The sequence below is a fragment of the Ammospiza nelsoni genome, chromosome 5 (assembly GCF_027579445.1).
Source record: "Ammospiza nelsoni isolate bAmmNel1 chromosome 5, bAmmNel1.pri, whole genome shotgun sequence".
NCBI lineage: Eukaryota > Metazoa > Chordata > Aves > Passeriformes > Passerellidae > Ammospiza > Ammospiza nelsoni.
The window spans coordinates 7,718,122-7,737,510 of NC_080637.1; the positions used below are offsets into that span (position 1 = coordinate 7,718,122).

Genomic DNA, 19,389 nt, shown 5'->3' on the forward strand with positions numbered 1-19,389 from the left:
TGATCTCTCAGAATTGAGCAGAGGTGACGTATTAGCAAGATCTAGGTCTGTTTGGCTACATTTTTCTGTCTCACATAGAACATGTCAAGCATAAATACATGACCCTAGTCATACCAATAAAACCATGCAGCATTAGAGGGTTTCATACTTTCCAACATGGTTTCTGTCATCATACATGCGAAGAACTCTTCTATAGACAGCAAAGAGAGGCCGATTCAGACCCCAAGCTATTGTCCTGTAGAAATCTTTTCTTTCATCTTTTGACATTTCAAATATAATTTCAGTGGCATCTTTTATTCCACGGGCCTAGAACAAAGCATTTAAAAAAAAACAAACAAACAAAAACAAAAACCACAAACAAAACACCTTAGATAAAAGTCTCCTAGGAATCAAGAAGTAGAACACAAGAACTGAAGCCATTATGCAACTTTCTGTGTATCACAAATACTACAGTCCAAAAGTAAAACTGAGTATTTATGGATTAGCTCCCTTAAATACAAACCCTTGAACACTAGGTTTTGTTGTTTTGGTTTTTTCACTTTGGAGTCCAGGGAGACATATTCTAACACCTATCCACATATAATTAAAAAAAATTGTTCAATGTATATTTTAAGATCAAAAATTGAACCATCATATAGAACATGATGGAATATGTGCTGTGGTGGAATTAGTCTGGGGCCATACAAGGGAAGGTTGTCAAACAGTGCTATATTGATTTATTACATAATTTTAGCTATTCCTTATGCAAAAGTGATTTCTTTCAATTAAACTACTCCTCTTGTTCTGATGGAAACTCAAATAAATCCAATAAAAAACACTGCAAAGAAGTATAACAGTAAAGCTAAACTTCAGCTTAAACTAAGAATCACTATATTTCAATTATTGAAAGCAGCACAAGAAAGCAGATAAATGGGAAAAGAATGAATCAAATGATTTATCAGTAACTCAGAAAAGTTATTTAGCTAGCTTAAAAAAGCTTCACTAGATTTAAAATGTAGTATTATCCATGAATGATTTTGTGGCAGAAACTCTAATAGGTGTGTGGGCAGACACACTCTCTTCAACTAATAGTGTGGATTTTTATCCCAATGAACACTAAATTCAGGGCTTTTTTATAAACCACAAGTGAAGGATGCTGAAATTATAATATCCAGGCTATATATTCTCAGCTGCAAGGGCTCAGCTCAAATATTCTCAGCTGCAAGCCTACCACAAATATGATTTATGAGCAACTATCACCATCAGTGTGCTCACCACATGCCCATTTACACCGAACTCTGAACCCAGTAACTTAAGGGGAAGAAAGAAGACACAGGCATCCTGCTAATACAGTACACAATCACAGACTTGGCACCAAGGATGTCTGGAAGTTGTGTTCAGTGCTCAGTAAGGAAACTGCTAGTGCAATCTTTTTCCACTATCTTTAACAAAGGTTTTATGAGTCCTCAATGTATAGCCAGAGAAAGAGATTTAACCACGTAAAATGCCATGTCAGGATGCTCAAAATGGGCTATATCCAGTACAAAATGAAAAGGAATGTTACATACATTAAATGCACTTAAATCCTGTTTATGAATAAATTTTTCTTATCTATTTTGAATGGGTGATGACCATTCCTACAACAAACCAATCCAAATCACTTATTGAGTATTCTGGGAAGTATTAAAGAAAGTTGGTTTCTAGCAGGAACTGCATCACCACATTAATGTGCAGGGAACATACTCTAAACATACCTTTAAATAACGTTCAATGTTACTCATCAAAATGTCAATTTCTTCCTTTGACCACATCCCTTGCTTCCACTTATGGCCTGAAAATAGAAATGACAACTAATTACTGAAGTAAAGGCCAAAAACAGCAAGAACAGAAGTATCTGAAAACATGACCCATGCTGCAATTAACAAGGAAAAGAATAATTTTAGGTATTAAATTATAACTAGCATTAATTTTAAACAGATGTTATTTCATAACTGACAGTAACATTCAACTAATATTTAAATAATGTGAGTCAGACCCCTCTTCAAAAACATCCCATTTTAAGAAACAGAATATGAACTCCTCTATGAGCTGTCAAGTCACATTTTCAGCCTTTCTCTTCAGCTGCAACTAGAAAATTTCTGCCTTTAAACTGACAGCTGAAATTTCCATGCACTCAAAATCATTCCAGAAGCTGGAACTTAAAATACAACTCAGAAGATTACCTGAGGAATTGGCAGCAAGGTGGGATTCTCTTGCATGCCTTAACTCTGCTGAACATGAGAGTACTGCCACCTACTGTGAGTGCTTTTCACAGAGGTAAAGGCTCCTTTAAGTCTCTTTTTGACAAGCTGCCCCCCATCTCTTTCCTTCTTTTTGCATTGGGAGTAATGCTCAGGGGTCACAGCCAACATAAAACCTTGTGGTAGGTCTTTTACTGCCCCAAATGAAAGTGGTAAGCCAATAGAAACAATGTTTCTTTCTCTGTCCGTGCCTTTAGTAACTACAATGCCAGCTAAGCTTTAAAAGCAAATCCAACCAACTTTATTCAGAGAGAAAAATTCAAACCTGAAGTCTATCAATAAAACATTAAAATATTCCTACTTTAGATTACCCTTTTTTCCCCTTATGGTCATGCAATGCTTTTAATTGAGCTTCTGCTGGTGTGACCCAGTTTACATATTGGTGTGTGCTGGCTATCTGCCCACCTCTGCTCAGAAAAATCAGGGTACTTCCTTCTCAGCCTGCTAATTACCAGAGCTGAGAGACAGAGCACACCAAAGAGAGTGTCTACTCAAATCCAATTATAATGAAAAGTACAGGCATTATTACTAATTCCATTGGAACTGGTGAGGGAGTACTCTTGCCCTGTGTCCCATAGCTCCAATCTCTTCTTCCACAGTTACAGAGACAGAAAAATAAGGTATTCCAGTAACTGTGATTCACACAGCTCCAAGCCTCTAAACTGACTTAATGGGACACTGCTACTCCTTACCTTTAATACCAAACTATTTTAGGAAAGGACAGATATTCTGCACTTCACATGTTTGCATATTCATAGTCAAGATGAAGCATTATTAGGTGGAAACTGCTATAAAGTGATGAGCTCAGGCAACACATGCCAAACTCTGAGCTACTGTACAAGAAGACACACACTGAAATTCCCCCACTGCTATCTCTGTGACAAACCACAGAGCTTACAATAAAAGCTCAGCCAGTAGAGATTCTCAAATATTTTTCTTGGCATATTTTACTAGAAATACCTTCCTCAAGTTATTAATCTCTTAACTGGAGTCACCAGATTGAGTGTTCTCCTTTGACTGGCTGACAAGGTTTCTAATAAAAAGAGGGGGTTGCTTTGAACCGACTGAAAAAAAAAAAAATTTCCTCTAGAAAAAGTAGACGTCAAAGTAAGAAAAACAACAGAGGGGCTGAGGAAACCAGAGAGACGTCTTCATTAGACACTAAGTTTTTTCTCTATGTTTAGAAAGCCACTTCCCCTGTGGGCAGGAAAGAAAAAAAAGACAAAATCTCTTGAGTTCAGCAACTGCTACAGGATTGCACAGATATTTTGGAAAGGGAGGAATGCTCAGTGGAGTGGAAGTTTTAGGAGTAGTAGAGATTATTTCATGAGGTCCTGGTCTGCAGGAGCCCTCTGCTTCTGAAGCAACTCCATTAACCTGAGCATGGATTGGTTTCTTTCTTGGTGTCCCCCAGTTCTGCTGCAGCTCCCCACCCCCTGACAAGGCAAACACAACTCTCTGCCCCATCTGGGCTGACACACAGCACCCACAGCCCTTCTCTACTGTGGCCATCACTGTCACCACTGCAGGCAAGGCCCATCTCCAAAAAGCCAGACCAGAGACTACTTTATGCAACTTACAAAATGTTCTGAGACATTTGGAATAGTTTACCTTCAAATGCAGTTCTACATGGGAGAACTGCATTTGAAATACCCTACCTTTATTGGTTAGAGAATCCTTATCCTCTTTGGTTGTGAACCAGGCTTGACTAACAGCTGATACTTCTTCATTGCCCATTGGGGAGATTTCATCCAACTGCTCATTCTGAAGAATCTTAAAAAGACCAATATGAAATTATACAGTCAGATATTCAGTTGTTTATATCACTTTGCAATTAACATGGAGACACAGTTTGAAGGAAAATGAAATCAGCACACCTCATCACCTTGCTGACTGTTCAAAAGTGTCATGTCTTAGATATGGCACTGGAACTATCACCTTTCTTAAAACACCTGAGTAAGATTTAGCATTTAATATACAGATGTTGTGAGAATTAATTAAGTAACATTATTTATCTTGTTTAATGTACAGTAAGTAAGAAGAGTCTCTTCTGTGGTGGAAATAGGCCTATATCCAGCATCTCCAATCTAGAACTTTTAGACATGCTACACCCACAAAGAAAACTGCATCTAACTGTTAGGACTGGTGACAAGACAAATGTTATAAAGTTTAATTTACAATCAAAGAATGACAGAAATAACAGATAAACTTGTCTTCTATGTAGATCACATCAGAGTACATAACTACCAGTGGAGTGTCACCTCTATTACTCTTTGCAGTATTGCTCTTTGGGCAGTAACTTCAGACTGTGCTTTTACAGACCAGCATTTCACAAACAAGATCCCTGATCACAAACATTCGTATCAAAGAGTCTTATTCATTTAGTAAGCATTTCTGATACTTGTTTCCCTTTTCATATCAATTTAAATAAAAGCATACATCAAATAGGTAAATTGAGGTTTTACTGTACCTGAATCTGGGTAACAGTTCCTTCATTAATCTCATCTTCAGCTACCTCAGCGGTAGCAGTCATGGTCACCTCAAAGCTCTGGTCATTTTCTGCAACTTTACAATGGGTAAGTTAGTTGCATACTTAACTCCTGAAGCACTTTTTTACACATCCTACAAATATTATAAATTGCTACCTTTGAAGTGAAAATTTTGAAGAGTCTTATTTGGTATTTATTTGTTAACACAGTAAATTCTTAGATGATTATCAACTGATTGTCACCTAAAATGATTATCAGCTGCGTCTCTTCATAAAATTTAAATATGGATTTAGAAACCTTCAGTTTTATGCTTGACTACAACTATGGCCTAATGTGAAACATAAACAAAATGTGTTTGATGCAAAAAATTTGAAACTGTATTAATATTTCTTTTCCAGCCCTACCTCCAGGAATTTCCAATTATTAAAGGAAAACATTCAAATCTTTTGGCTGCATGTGTTTTCCCCAGTCCTCCTTCAACTTCAACATGATAATGCCTTTAGTTCAAAGGAATTTCCATCTAGTTCCACCACATAAACAGGCACTCCAGGTACTGCAAATTGGTATTTTAACTAGATCTAGTTTTGCCTCCCTTTGGGAGCTTATATTAAACTTTCTAATATTCAATCAACTTCCAGAAGACTAATTCAGTACTCATCCTATATTTTTTACATCCATCTCTTTTACACACACCTCAATAGTACAAAACACTGAAATACTAACTGTACTGTCTGATCATTAAAAAAAACCCAAATTTCTTTGTAGGAGAGCATCCAGTTGCTAATTTACTTATCCTTCATTTTATTCAATGCACCTGTAGGTCTCTAAACTACTTTAACACAGGCTTATTTTGCCAGAACTAACTGCTGCAAAACTATCCAAGGCTGAAAAAAATATAATACTCAAATATATTAATAAAATTTGGAAGAAAAACACCCCATGCAAAATATTCAACTGTGATTCAAGAGTCCATTTTTAATCTTTAATAAAAGAACTTACTTGGAACTGCAACAACAGAAATGCATGGAGTAGAATCATCAAGGCTTTGATCATCCTCTGATAAGCAAAGCCTCTTGTGTGGAGGTTCAGAGCTGTCTTCAGAGTCTACTTCATCAGCTTCTAACAACAAAAACACACCCAGGTTACTTCCTGTAAGCTAAGGAGCCTTGGACAGAGTTCTCCTAAAAAGCTGGCCAAAGCAAACAGTAGAAACAAATGTGACAAGCTGGTTCAGTGCTTTGCTGCTGCCCAGGAACCTGCTCTAAGTTATGGGCAACAGCAGTCCCCATGCTTTCTTCAACATGCATTTTCTTTGACAATTCCATCCACAGTCTGTCAAATATTAATCAGTCCACAAAAATTTGGGTATGTGCTTGGTTCTAAGAATCTGTTTCAACTGAAATAAATCAGCAGCTGTATCTTTGTTGGACACACACAGACAGTTTTGGGATTTATACCTGATTCGACACTTTATCATTCTTTAAACTAAAGGAGAACAATTCTTGTACAGTAAGATGCACCTGAGTAGCTCAAAGAATTTGTGGGTAAGGATGTATGGTGGTGAGATCAATCAAAACAAAGAAGAAAAAAAAAATACTATGTAAAACAATTCTATACCATTTTGAGGGCAATGAAGAATTAGGTTCCCTTCAGTATCCTGAGTCAAAGTCACAGAGTTCACGGTTTCTACTGTCACTGTGTCAGACTCTTCTTCAACTGTGCTCATACTCAAACCTGAAAGAGCAACACACAGGTTTTACCTTTCTGCAGCTGGACTCCATCTGGACCACAGTGCTGCTTCCATCCCCCACACACCAGCACAAAATCCCACAGGGAATGAGCCTGCTCTTTCACAGGACAAAGCCACAATTTCAGACATTCACCTACCTTTACTTTCCTGCACATAAATATTGCACAGGGTAAAACCAGATAGCTTTAAAGTAACTTTCCCAGTTAAAAATAGTACCTAAACTCCTTATTAGGAGGATTTGCAGTCTACTGATTTCTTTTTTTTCAAATACAAACCTAGGCTATTACTTTTTCAGCATTTCTAAATACTTCACATCTAAAGATTTTTGTCCAGTATTTGTTCCACTGTTAATTTAATAATTCTGCTATTACAGAACTGAAAGCTAGTCAGGACTGACAAATATTTTTCTAGTGTCCTATTAGTCACAGCTGCCCTATTTATAGACTGCCAACTTGCAAAGTTTTATTCTCCTTCCATGCATATAACTAAATGTGAAACTTGCATTTTTTTTCTTCAGCATTTAAACAATAAGAGCTGCAGAAAAATTGTTTGCAAGCAATCACCAGTACAAAAAGCAACTGAGAGAATAAGTAATCCAGGATAAGCCATATACATTGAAGTCACAGAATTAGGGCAATATAAAGTGTCTCGGATAATTTCATTTCCACTATAAAAGTACTGCAATGAAGCACAAAGTTTCTAAGAAATTCTATGTAAACCACCAGCAGTAATTCTGAAATACAACAAAAACTCCACAATAAAAGTTTTATCCAAATACAGAGATGCAACTTTTGCTGCTGCAGAAGCTAAATGAAATCACATCTAAAATATCCAGAAGCTTTACAAAGATGTCATCAGTTTTAAGCCTGCTTTTGTTGACTTTGGCAGAGATTTGTAAAAAGAAAATATAATCTATTTCTCCTTTAACTGCTCAGTGCTTTTTCTGTGTTTACTCATATACACAAAAAATTACTTTTAACTTTTATTTTGAAGCCAAAATGTTGTTAAAAATATCTGGCTATAGCTTTAGAGAAAAGAAATCACAAATACATTACACATTTTCCATGTACTATGCAGGGACAGCTATATATCCACATGTAAGTGGAATTTACAACCTGGATTTCAAATTCTCAGTATAATGTTAACATTACTGCATCAGCAGGAGATTATTTAATTTTTAATCAGAAAACATGTTCTTCAGTATTGAAGATCCCCAAGAGAAGTGTTATCCTAGAAAGAAAAAACTACTGCCAGTCCTTCTAAAAAACTTCTCACCTCTGGAGCTCGCTGAAGATTTGGCACATGGTTAAGCACACACAGTGACTGATTCCTCAAACGAAGTGATATTACCCTTCTGAACATGTAAAAAATTTCAGATACCACTGACATTTTAAATCAGAGGTTTCTCAAACTTACTTTCACATCTACCATCCACAGTTCCTTGCCACATGCAAGTGTAGGAGCGAGTAACTACCTTGGGATTCATCTGCTGCTGAGTTTTACAGCCTGTGCTCTATCCTTCCCTAGAAGCTGCTGTTTGCTGGTTGTAATACTGATTTTAGGAGTCCAAAGAGGCATCCTTAATGCTAAAACATGAAGGAAGACATCCAAAGTGTTACAGCTAAATTAGCAGACTGTAACTTTTTCAACCCAGTTTTAAGTTATTAATTTAGCTTTTGGAGAATGAACAAACTGGGCCAAAACAAACAGATTCTCTTTTTCATGTTCATATGTATTTTCTCAGGAAGTTTTACTACAGGGACTGCTGTAGTAAAAATCCCTGAAGTTACTGGAAATGAGGTGGAGGATTCTACCTTAATTTATGTCAACTAGTTGTCACAACATTTATTTTTCTACAGTCAGTTGAAAGCATCAATTTTTCACCATTTTAGAGGCCTGATAGACATGAGATTTATAAGACACATTACAACAGTCTATTACTTCACCTACAGCTGTTGCAGAACAGAATTGCAGAATGTGGAAATGAGATTTATAAGACACATTACAAGCAGTGGAAATTATAGCACCATCCACAGCAGAAGACAGAGCAGACCATTCCTTCTTTTTTATTTGAAGACTGATGAAAATTGAGTACAGGCACAGCAAAGCTGTGTCATTCTTTCAGTAGTTACTCAGGACTTGATGAAAATCAATCTGTATATTTAGAGGATCTGGATACCAAATAAAAAACACAGGGTAATTAATCCCTTTACATTGCCTGCCTTGCTGGTTTGCAAGTTAGGAGGGAACAGGACACAGTATAAAAGGTGTGGGATCTCAGCACCTCAGGACTGATGCGCAGAATGACCGAGACCACCCCTGGGGGGCTCGGGAGTCCTGGAATGTTGCCAGAAGTGTCTGGTAGCACGATTTTGATCCTACACAGGAGACGACACCTGTATGAGGATGGGAGGATGTCACTGGGGTAAATGGTGAAGGGATAAGTTAATTAGAGTGTAAGACACAGGGTTTAGGATTTCTGTACAGGGGGGTCTAAAGAAGTAAGATGGAGGAATTGGGGCGTGTCCTGTCCTTCTTCTTCTTCTTCTTGGCCTCCATCTTCTGTGGTGATGCTGGCACTTTGGGATTGGTTATTACTAAAAGTGCACTGGTTAATAAGGGTAAAAGGTATTGGGGAAAATTGATAAATATTGTATACGTAACTTTGAGTATAAAGATAGGTGACCGCCCCGGGGGCTCGCAGTGTGCTCATGGCTGGCTGCTGAGCAGACCTCTGTCGGGCTGAGAGAAAATCTTTTAGATAAACAATTAATAAACACCGAGACCGAGAAAAACCCTGAAGCCTCTTCTTGTCCTTTGAAGCGCGGGCTGTCCAACGCCACCCCGGGCCTTTCCAGGTCATTTAAACAGCTGAGAAACCGACAAAAAGGGATCCATCCATCCAAATATGGCATTCCAGGGATGGGGAGGAAGCTACACCCAGGATCAGGAGCTGCTACCCTGGCACTTCCATGCAGAGCTGTAACAGGATTTAGCAGACAGTGGCTGGGGCAGCACATCTGAGAGCATCACTGACTCCTCTGATCAAATCACACATGTGCAGCTCTCAGCTCCAGCTCCCCAAACTGCAGAGCAATTTGTGACAGCAACACTGGGCACTGCACTTTGTTCAAGGACCTGTGACTTCCCAAGAATTGGGAATTCCTGGATGGAGGATGGGTTCATAACTCCTCGATTTCCCAAAAATGGTTTATGCCACCTGCAAGTGCAGGCCCTCAAAAAAAAAAAAATGCTCTGTGTAAGATACTCATGATTTAGTGTATCCTAAGTTTTCTGAGTAAAGGTAATAACCTTGACCAAGCCTTGATAGAGCCACAAAAAGAGCCACAATCTTTGTTCTCATCAACTTTAACGCATATTGGACCGCAATTGAACACTGAGTAGAAAGAACATGAGGAATGAAGCCAAAGTCAAATGGATATTTTGGACACTATTTTTTATTCATTAGATCATAGAAGTACAAGAAAACTGAAAGTAAAACCAACCAAGCAGGTTCTTTCAAGCTACATTTACCCCAGGACACGGGCACCAACCCATTAATACATGAATGAGTGACCAAAATCTGGAATAACTGTGGTGGTTCTTTTGACTGAATAGGTAACAACCCCCAGATGTCACAAACCTCACTGTTTCACACTTAAATAATGCTGTAGCTACCAGGTACTCTGAACATGCATCAGAAATGACACATCCACAGGGAGCTCAGTGCCAAAGCCCAGGGCTGCTGCCTGACCCAACAGCCTCGGATGCCTTCTCCTGATCCTGGCTGCAGGACACCCTCAGTCCATCCCAGCACAGAGGCTGGAGCTGTGGTGAGCAATTCCAGACCACAGCAGAGGCTCTGGGATGTGCCATATGAATCCTGCTCATTACACACACCTGCACATCCACACATCTGCTCCTGCAAAAGCCAAATGCAAAGTAAATGACAGCCATGGTTTATTAATTAGTGAGAATTAGGACCTGAGTAGTCTCATCACCTCCAAAATATCACCTTCTTTTCACAAGTTCGCTAGGTGTGCTTTTGAAAATGCAAACGAGTTTTATTTTAAACAAAAGGCTTCCTTGAATTTTAAATTAACAACCCAAGGTTTTTCTTTAATCCTTGATTCACACACATTCTTTACAGAGGTGCCAATCCATCACTAATATTTCATTTACTGAAGGAGGGTGTTACCTTTTGGGGAAGAGAACAGTGTTGGATAGACATGCACCAAAAGTGTGGGTGCCATAATCCATAATGAAATAGCACCTTAGAAATCAATGTCAATTCCCAAAGCATTTTTTGCCTTGTTGGATTTCTGTGTGTATTTACTAAATTTGACACTTTTTAGAGCAGTATTACAATTTCAAACAGGTTTCAACATGCAGCCAAAGAAATGGGAAAATACTCTGTCTACAAGACTCATTTAATAGAGATTTCCAATATAAGTTTTCCACTAAAGCCACATAATAGAGCTGTTCTTATTTATCTGGGAAGCATGCAGCAGAATTATGGCAGAAAAAAACCCCTACAAAGCTGATTTCACACCAAACTGAAAAAAAAAGTAGTAATATCCTAATACAAAATTCCTTTAATTCTAAATAACCCTCATCAGACAGATGGACTCAATTATTCTGTGGGCTGTAAAAATTAAGCATTTCTAAGAAATAGTAGTTTTACTCTTGCAGACAGAATTCTGTCTTTGCCCCTAGTTATTAACTGAATGTTATGTCTAGTCTTTAGTGGACTGTTGTAAATTTTAAAATTTCTATAGTAAATTGAATTAAAGGCTGTGTTCTCTGAATTGGGCAATAAGTATGTTTCACTAAGTCCTCTAAAAAGCAAGAATTGAAGATTATTAAGGAAGTTTTTCAGTTTCTGTGGCATTTAACTGGAACAATTCCATGGAACACATTGGGATTTGTTCAAGAGTGACACTAAGGAAACAAAGTCACTACAGGACCTCATATTTTAGGATGCCTGAATGTTTAGTGTATTCCAGACCAAGTCAATACTTCCAGGACATTATCAGGAGCTTTCATTATTAAACTAGTGCCAGTGCTGTTTACTAAAATTCAACAAAACTTCCCCCCCCAACCTTACTCCAGACCAAATGGGTCCTGCTCAAACTTACAATTCCACCAGGCAGAAATTTTCTCAAACAGCTGCCAACAATGGATACAAAAAGGAACCAAACTGAGCAGAAACCAATCACAAGGACCCAAGGACCTGAGTCTGGGGCATACAAAGATTTATTAATCTGTATCATCATGAGATTACAGTCCTGTGGATACAGTTGCATCCCACTCATCAGTGGTGTTTAGGGAAGTGGGCCATCACTGAAACAATATATGGGAGACACAATGGGACAAAGTGACCTCATTTGCATTGATCCAAATTTGGCAGAACTCCATGAGTTTTAGCCTGTCCATTAAAAGTTTAATAAAAAGCACTGAGCATGCTTTAAATGTCATACAGGGGAAAAAACAACACAAAACAAAATAAAACCTATGTCCTAGCTCTTTCAAAAGAAATAACACAGAAAGTTTCAAGTTTTCTTTTTCAGGAATTGGCTCTTGGGCAAGGTTATGGCTATGGATAGAAATCTTCCTATGTACTAAAATTCTTTTCCCTTCATGTAAATCCAGTTCCATGCTAAGCATTTCAGTAACTTCTTCACCTTTATAAACAATGGGTAGAATTTCAGTATTCAAGAAAAATAAGAAAAATTATCCTAACTGTAAAAGTGATAAGCAAAGAGAAGTCTTTCTTGCTTTCTGATGGACAGATAAGCACACAAATGATGCTCAAAAAAAAAAAAAGGAGAACATGGAAAACACAGCAGAGAGATCTTTGTCTCTTACATGGCTGCTTTTTATAATTTTCTGTTAAGACAAAAATCAGTATTTCTGGGCATTCTCCTTAAGGAGTTATAATTAATGCTCAATCTTTTCAGTAAGTCATAAAACATCACAAAGTTGTTTATCATTATAATCACGTGAAATGATGTAAATGAAAACCAGACTGAGATGTATCCATCTCAATGCAAAACCCGCATCTCCTGGTTTTGCAAAGGAATTCTAACTATGCTGTCAAGAGGCCAACCTACATCTGTAGCCAGATCAGTGCTGGCAACCAAAAAGCATTTTCTAGATTACTTCAACTAACAATGGCCAGGTGGGGCTGAACAGTGCAACTCTTTGTGAATGGATACATACAAATACTACAGCCAGCTGAAGGAGTAGCTGGTGCAAGTGTAATACACTTCACCATGCCCAAGGGCACAATCAATAATAAAGAGACCTAAAAAAAAAGAGAAAAAGAAGAAAAGAAAAAGTGTGTGTGGGGGGAAATAGGCTTTTCCAATCGGAATCCTTTACTTTGGCAGAACAGAGCGTGGCTCTAGTGCACAAAATCCTGGTACCGCCCTAAGATGAAACCCCAGATCTTGGCAGAGTCGAACACTTCAGACTCCACTTGCCCTAAGCAACCTCAAATCACAACTCTCAATGGAGAAAAAAACCCAAAAAAACAAACAAAAAAAAGAGCTTATGAAACAAAACAGATAAAACCCACAAGCTCAGGGCACCCCAAGCGCAGACCCAGCGGGAGGAAATGGAGAAATTCAAATCCGATCGTGCAGGTGGGCCTCTTATTAGAGACATCCAGGTATGGGGGAGGGAGTTAAAACCACAAAAAACCAACAACAATTAAAAAATAATAAAGCATAATAAACAGAACAAACGCGCTGGTGGCCTCCTTCCCTTGCCCTGCCCTCCCAAGGGAGCCGGGTTCGGTAATTTCCAGGGCCGGTCCGTCCGTCCGCTTCCCAATTTCGCTGCGCGCAGCTCCCCGGGCAGGCGGGAGCAGCGGCCCAGCGCCGGCCCAGGGCTCTCCCAGGGCAGCAGCCGGCGGGAGGCAGCGGCCCTGCCCCTGCCCCGGCACTGCCCCCGGGGCGGCGGCTCCGGGCCCGCCTCAGCCCCGCTGCCCCGCGGCCGCCAGCGCCGCCATTTGGCCCCGGGCGGCCGCCGCCATTTTCCCGTGCCCTCGGCGGGCGGCGGCGCTGGACGGCCCCGCCGCGGGCTCCGCTGCCCGCCCGGCCCTGCCCGCCCGCACGGCAGCCCGGGCCGAGCGCGCCGAGCCGCGGGGCCGCACACGGCCGCTCCCCGCCCCGTCCCCTCCCCTCCGCCCGCGGCCGCCGCCGCTGCCCGGAGCTCCCGGCCCTGCGATCCCGCAGGGCCCCGCGCACTTACTTCCTGTTTTGGGTCCGGGCACTTGAGAAACCAGGATGGAGACTCCCAAGTACCAGGATGGAGGCGCCGGGCGGCGGCGGGCGGCGAGCGGGGGAGGCGGAGGCGGCGGCGGGGAGAGGCGCTGCGAGCCCGCCGGAAGGGCCCGCGTCCGCCCGCCCGGCGCTTCCGCCCGCCCGCCCGGCGCCACAAAGCGCACGGAGCCGGCCCGCAGCGCCGGCGGCGCCACAAAGCGCACGGAGCCTTCCCCGCCTCGCTGAGGGCCCGGGCATGGAGCCCCTGAACATCCACACGGGATGCATGGGGTTGGGAATGGCCTCTGAGAGCATCGGGCCCGACCTACAGCCCAATGCTACCCTGGCAACCAGAGCATAGCACGCAGTACCACATCCAGACCTTCCTTAGACACCTCCAGCGATGGTGACTGTGAAAAACACCAATCACTTGTTTTTAAAATTTTAAAAGTTTAATAGTAGTAAAATGGTTATAAAAATAGCAATATAACTAGAGTAATAAAAATTTTGGACAGTTTGAATTAGGACAATATGAGACAATAGAAACAAAGAGTTATGGACGTCTGGGTACATTTTTCTGGGCAACATAAGCCTGAAAAAGGACACCCATTAAGAGAGGATTAACCCTTAAAAACAATAACCTGTTGCATATTCATACATCTCATACATGGTGCATAAATTCCATTCATACACAGGATTCTGTCTGGTCAGTGTCAGCCTCTTCCTCTTAATCCTAACAGCGTTGTTCTGCCTGAGCAAGGTGGAGGAAGTTGGTTTCTTCTGATAAGAGAGCAATAAATTATTTTTCACTGAAAGATTTACGTGTCCTGTGGCTGCTATCTCGCTGAGAGTCCTTTCTACAAAAAAGTATCTTACATAGCATAGTTTCTATTTTAACATTTTGTTATAACCTAAAACTATATTTAACACACTACTTAAGAGAATACAGCATTACGTTCTAGCACCACACATATAATACTTATTTTAATATTTGTGAAAAGCCAATCATACAATAGGCATTTCTCACAGTGACTCCACTACTTCCCTGGGCAACTCATTCCAATGTTTAATCAATGGATGCCAATCAATATCTAATTAATGGCCACATATATGATGAGGGCTCTGGAGCATGTCTCATATAAGGAGAGACTGTGTGAAGTGGGCTTTTTAATCCTCTCTTCCAGGAGAGGACTGTAAGGGAACCTCAATGCGTATAAATATCTTGAAGGTGGGTGCCAACAGGATGGTGCCAGACATTTTTTGGTGATGCCCAGCAGCAGGATGAAGAGCAGAGGCCATAAACTAAAACACAGAAACTTTCATCTCAACATGAGGAACTAGTTCTTTACATAGAGTGGGGTAGAGCACTGGAACAGGCTACCTGGGGAAGTGGAGGAATCTTCTCTGGAGGCATTCCAAACCCACCTGGATTCCTGTGGAAGCTGCTCTGGGTGACCCTGCCTTGGCATGAGGGGTTGGACTGGGTGGTCTCCAGAAATCCCTTTGAATCCTGTGGCGAGGGTGTATCTGGCCTGGGATGGTCAGTGTCCGGCTAGCAGAGGGCAGGCCGACACCCTGCTGCAATCCAAAGCGAGCACCCCTCGGCGTCTGAGGGCCTCGGGCTGTGCTCGCCTACGGACCGGTCTCACCGCCAATGCGACTGGAAATAAGGAGCTGGACTCTCGATGGGGTTAAGTCCGGTTTAATGAACACTCCAAGATGACATCCAAGGAGAGACCCCAGGGAAAGACCCCAAGGAAAAACCAAGAAATGGGGGTGAAACGAGGTTATAAAAGGGGTGGGCGTACAAAGGAGGGGTTTGCACTGGACCAATAAGGAAGGGTGGAAGGATGAACTTAACATAACAGACATAAAAGGGAAACCAATAAATACAAAGTAAAGGAGGGGCCCCGGGACCACAGCCAACCACAACTCCCAGAGAGAAGAAGATTCTGGAAAGTTGGGAGGAGTGGGGGGTGATTGACTGGGCCCAGGGAGGAGAGAAAGTCTACATATAAGGAAATAGGGGAGAGGAGGAATTATATAACTTAACTGACAGTTTATGCCAATGGCCGTAAAACTGGGGAGGGCAGAACCATTTGCAAACATAGGGGAGATACACAATAAACTTAACAAACACACTACCATCCGTGTTCACTACATCCGTGAACACTACCACATCTCCCCGTTTTTTACCAAATAAATAGAAAAGAACGGAAACATCCATGTGAAACTTAAAACACAGGGACCCGCGGCTGGTCTGGCCAAGCTTCGCCCTCTTCCAGTTGAAGTCTGTCCGCCCATAGATGGTCGAAGGGCGGCGCGGTAGCCCCCTCCTCATCCGCGGCTTCCTCTGCCTCTGAGGAGAGGTCCTCCAACTCGACGGGCTCGTTTATCGGAACGTTGGCATGGTTCACGCTTAGCGCAGTTGCTTTCTTTAACAGTCTTTTGACCAGTCTGCGGATCACAGCAACAAAAAGCAGAAGTATAATCAAACTTAAAATAACTTTACACACTGATTCTATTATTGAACTGGCCCACCCGCTAAGGCCCCAACCCTTGAAGATGTCCCCCAGCCAATCAGATGTTTCTTGCTTGACTTTGTGCAGAAGGTCTTGTAGGCGCTTCACGGATTGCCTGGCGTCCTCGGCTCGGGAGGACAGGTTCATACAGCAGAGGCCCTCAAACTCTTCACAGTGGTGGTGATGGAGCAGCAATAGAAAATCTATTGCTGCCCTGTTTCGGAGCATCGCCTTCCTTGTTATTTCCTCGTCTGTGAGGAGGTCGTATAAGGCAGCTGAGGTAAGATTGGCTTGCTTAGCCACCCAACACTCCAGGCGGCCCAATTCACCCAGAGATTTCGCCACTGATACCCATGGCAATAAGATGGTAAAAGCGACGGATTTTGAACGGGACCAATGAGTAATTTCATCGTCACAGTCCTCAGTGAGATCTTTAAGATCTCTTTTAGACCTGGCCAATTCGGACGTGATGTTTGTCTTTTTCCAAAATTGATAATTTGGGTGATGTTGGGGGTAAACAGCGTCAGTCTGCCAAAAGTGCACGGCCCTCCGATCAGACCAGAGGGGATGCCTGCCCACGCTCGGTCGCCACAAATTAAAAACGCGCCCCTAGGAAGGGCATATGGGGTCCGTCCAGTGGTGGTGGGGCCACTGATCTTTAGCATGGCCCTGCACCACTGGTTTGCTTGATATTCTTCTTTGGTTTGTTGGACCACCTCACTGCCCTTCTCTATGGGGGCAAAAGTGTAATCAAATTGAAAACAAACAGAGGCGTTGGCTGAACCAAGAAGATGTAATTCGGTGGGCTCGGAGGGTAAAGGATCCAGCCTAACCACTCCGTCTCTCCAGGCGTTGCTGGAATCAAAACTAGGGAGGATGGTAAGGCTCCGAGCCAAAATAGGGGAAAGGGCTGACTGAAAGGTGGATGGGAACTCGCCTGGAGAGAAAGGGATCCCCACAAGGCAAGATGACATTGGGTCCTCTGCTGCGTCGGTGTCGAGGCAAATATGGTCCTGTCCCAGAGACTGAGCCAAGGCACGCCAGGCATTGACCTTCGGCTGGGGGATGACCCACGGCTCCGAAGATGGCAGCAGGAGTCCGTAGGTCGTCAGCAGTAGTAGCAGAATGCCCAGGTTGGGAGCCATTGGTGATGATGCAGGGGCCATCGGGGAGATGTACTAAAACAAAAGAGAAACGGTGAAAGTATAAAGAAGTCACTCGCATGGTTCTGCCCCAAAAAATAAATCCAGGTCAGAAGAAAATGGGGAGGAAACGGGAGAGGAGGGTCTGGAATCAAAAATCAGAAGAAAATCTGTAGGTGGAGGGGAAGAAGGAGGAGAGGACTCTTTTGGGATAGGGAGAAGACCAGAGGAGTATGATGACCTTTTGAGGGAGGGTTTCCTCCGCTGCCGCCAACACGCTACCTGTACCTGTGGCACAGCCCCTTTCTGCGTCCTCTGCTTCGGGACGAAGGGCCTGACCCATTTAGATGGTATCCAACAGGGGCCTGAGGGAGTGGACATGCAAGCATATCCTCTCCCCCAGGTCACCAGGTCGAAGGGCCCCTCCGTCCGCCAGGTCTCCGGATCCTTGATAAGGACCGGCGGCCTGGCTTTAGGCTGCAGCTGCTGGTGACTGCCAAAATGCTGGACCACTGGAGGATTCTGGTTGTCAAAGGAGCAATTAAGGAAGTTTAGGGTGTAGAGTGCCCTTGACAACTGGACGTGGGGGGTCTCCACCTTCAGAGCCGCTTGCTGTTGTGCCAGGATCTTCTTCAGGCTCTGGTGGGCCCTCTCCACCATGGCTTGGCCTGTCGGGGAATAGGGGATGCTGGTCTTATGCACTATTCCCCATTGCTACAGGAAGCTCCGCAGTTCCTTGGACATATAGACTGGGCCATTATCTGTTTTGATGGCCCTAGGAATGCCCAAGACAGCGAATGCCATAAGCAGATGCTTCTGGACATCCGCGGCCTTTTCCCCTGCGTGGGCAGAGGCGTAGATAGCCCCGGAGAAGATGTCCACTGAGACATGGACGTAACACAATCGACCAAAGGAAGGGATGTGTGTCACGTCCATTTGCCACACCTCGCAGCTCGCCAAACCTCGGGGATTAGCCCCCGAGGCAATGGTGGGCATCTGGTCTTTTTGGCATTGTGGGCATATGGCCACGATCGCCTTAGCCTGGTCTTGGGTCAGGTTGAATTGCCGGACCAGGCCCGGCGCGTTCTGATGAAGGAGTTGGTGGCTGATCTTAGCCTGGCCGAACACATCTGGGAGTGGGCCCATTGCAACTGCAGCCGTGGCCAGGGAATTGGCACGTCGATTGCCCTCGGCAATGAACCCAGGCAGATCTGTGTGCGATCTCACATGCATCACATAAAAGGGATGCTCGTGGTGGGAGACTAGGTCGACGAGCCTCGTGAGTAGGTCAAATAACCTTTGATTGGAGACCTCCTGGAGAACTGCAAATTGAGCTCTGGACACTACACCGGCAACGTACGCAGAATCTGTTACCAGATTAAAAGGTTCTGGGAACCTCTGGAATGCCCTGAGGACTACATCCAACTCAGCGATTTGTGGAGAACCCTCCACAACAGCAACATCTGTCTCCCACTGCTGAGTCTGAGGATCCTTCCAAGTCATCACTGACTTGTGGGATGCTCCAGATGCATCTGTAAAAACTGTCACTGCATCCAGGGGCTCCTTGCTTTGGACCTTCTTTAAAGATAATTTGAATTCCAAATTAAACAATTTGTGGGCCGGCCGATTTACTGCGATGCGCCCAGTGTAACTGTCCAACGCAAACTGAAGGTTTTCATTTGTTTGCAGCAGTTCATTAAAGGTCTCCAATTTTAGTTGGCCTGATTCCAATTCAATGAGTATGTAAATGCATGAGAAATCGCACCCTGCCAACTCCCTGATCCTCGATCTTGCCTTGAGGATCAGTTCGGCTACCAACTCCTGTGGCCTTGTCATTCTTTTGGACTAATTGTGACTCAGAAAGACCCACTCTATGATTAAGAGTTTGTCTCCCAAGCCTTGGTCCTTTAAGGTCTTGTCCCACTGATGCATTATGCCA

The 19,389-nt window shown here is 42.9% G+C and overlaps 1 protein-coding gene across 1 annotated transcript in view; it reads right to left on the minus strand.

Annotated features, from left to right (window-relative positions):
- Nucleotides 1–13,942, minus strand: part of DMTF1 (cyclin D binding myb like transcription factor 1) — a 29,512-nt gene extending 15,570 nt beyond the window's left edge. Inside the window, exons 1-7 of the mRNA XM_059473067.1 lie at nt 13,776–13,942; nt 6,386–6,502; nt 5,768–5,887; nt 4,750–4,844; nt 3,938–4,052; nt 1,734–1,810; nt 149–306 (exon numbers count right to left, since the gene is read on the minus strand). Of these exons, the coding sequence (XP_059329050.1) occupies nt 149–306; nt 1,734–1,810; nt 3,938–4,052; nt 4,750–4,844; nt 5,768–5,887; nt 6,386–6,494 (674 nt within the window). The 5' untranslated portion in view covers nt 6,495–6,502; nt 13,776–13,942. The remainder of the gene's footprint in view (nt 1–148; nt 307–1,733; nt 1,811–3,937; nt 4,053–4,749; nt 4,845–5,767; nt 5,888–6,385; nt 6,503–13,775) is intronic.
- Between the last annotated feature and the right edge of the window lie 5,447 nt (nt 13,943–19,389).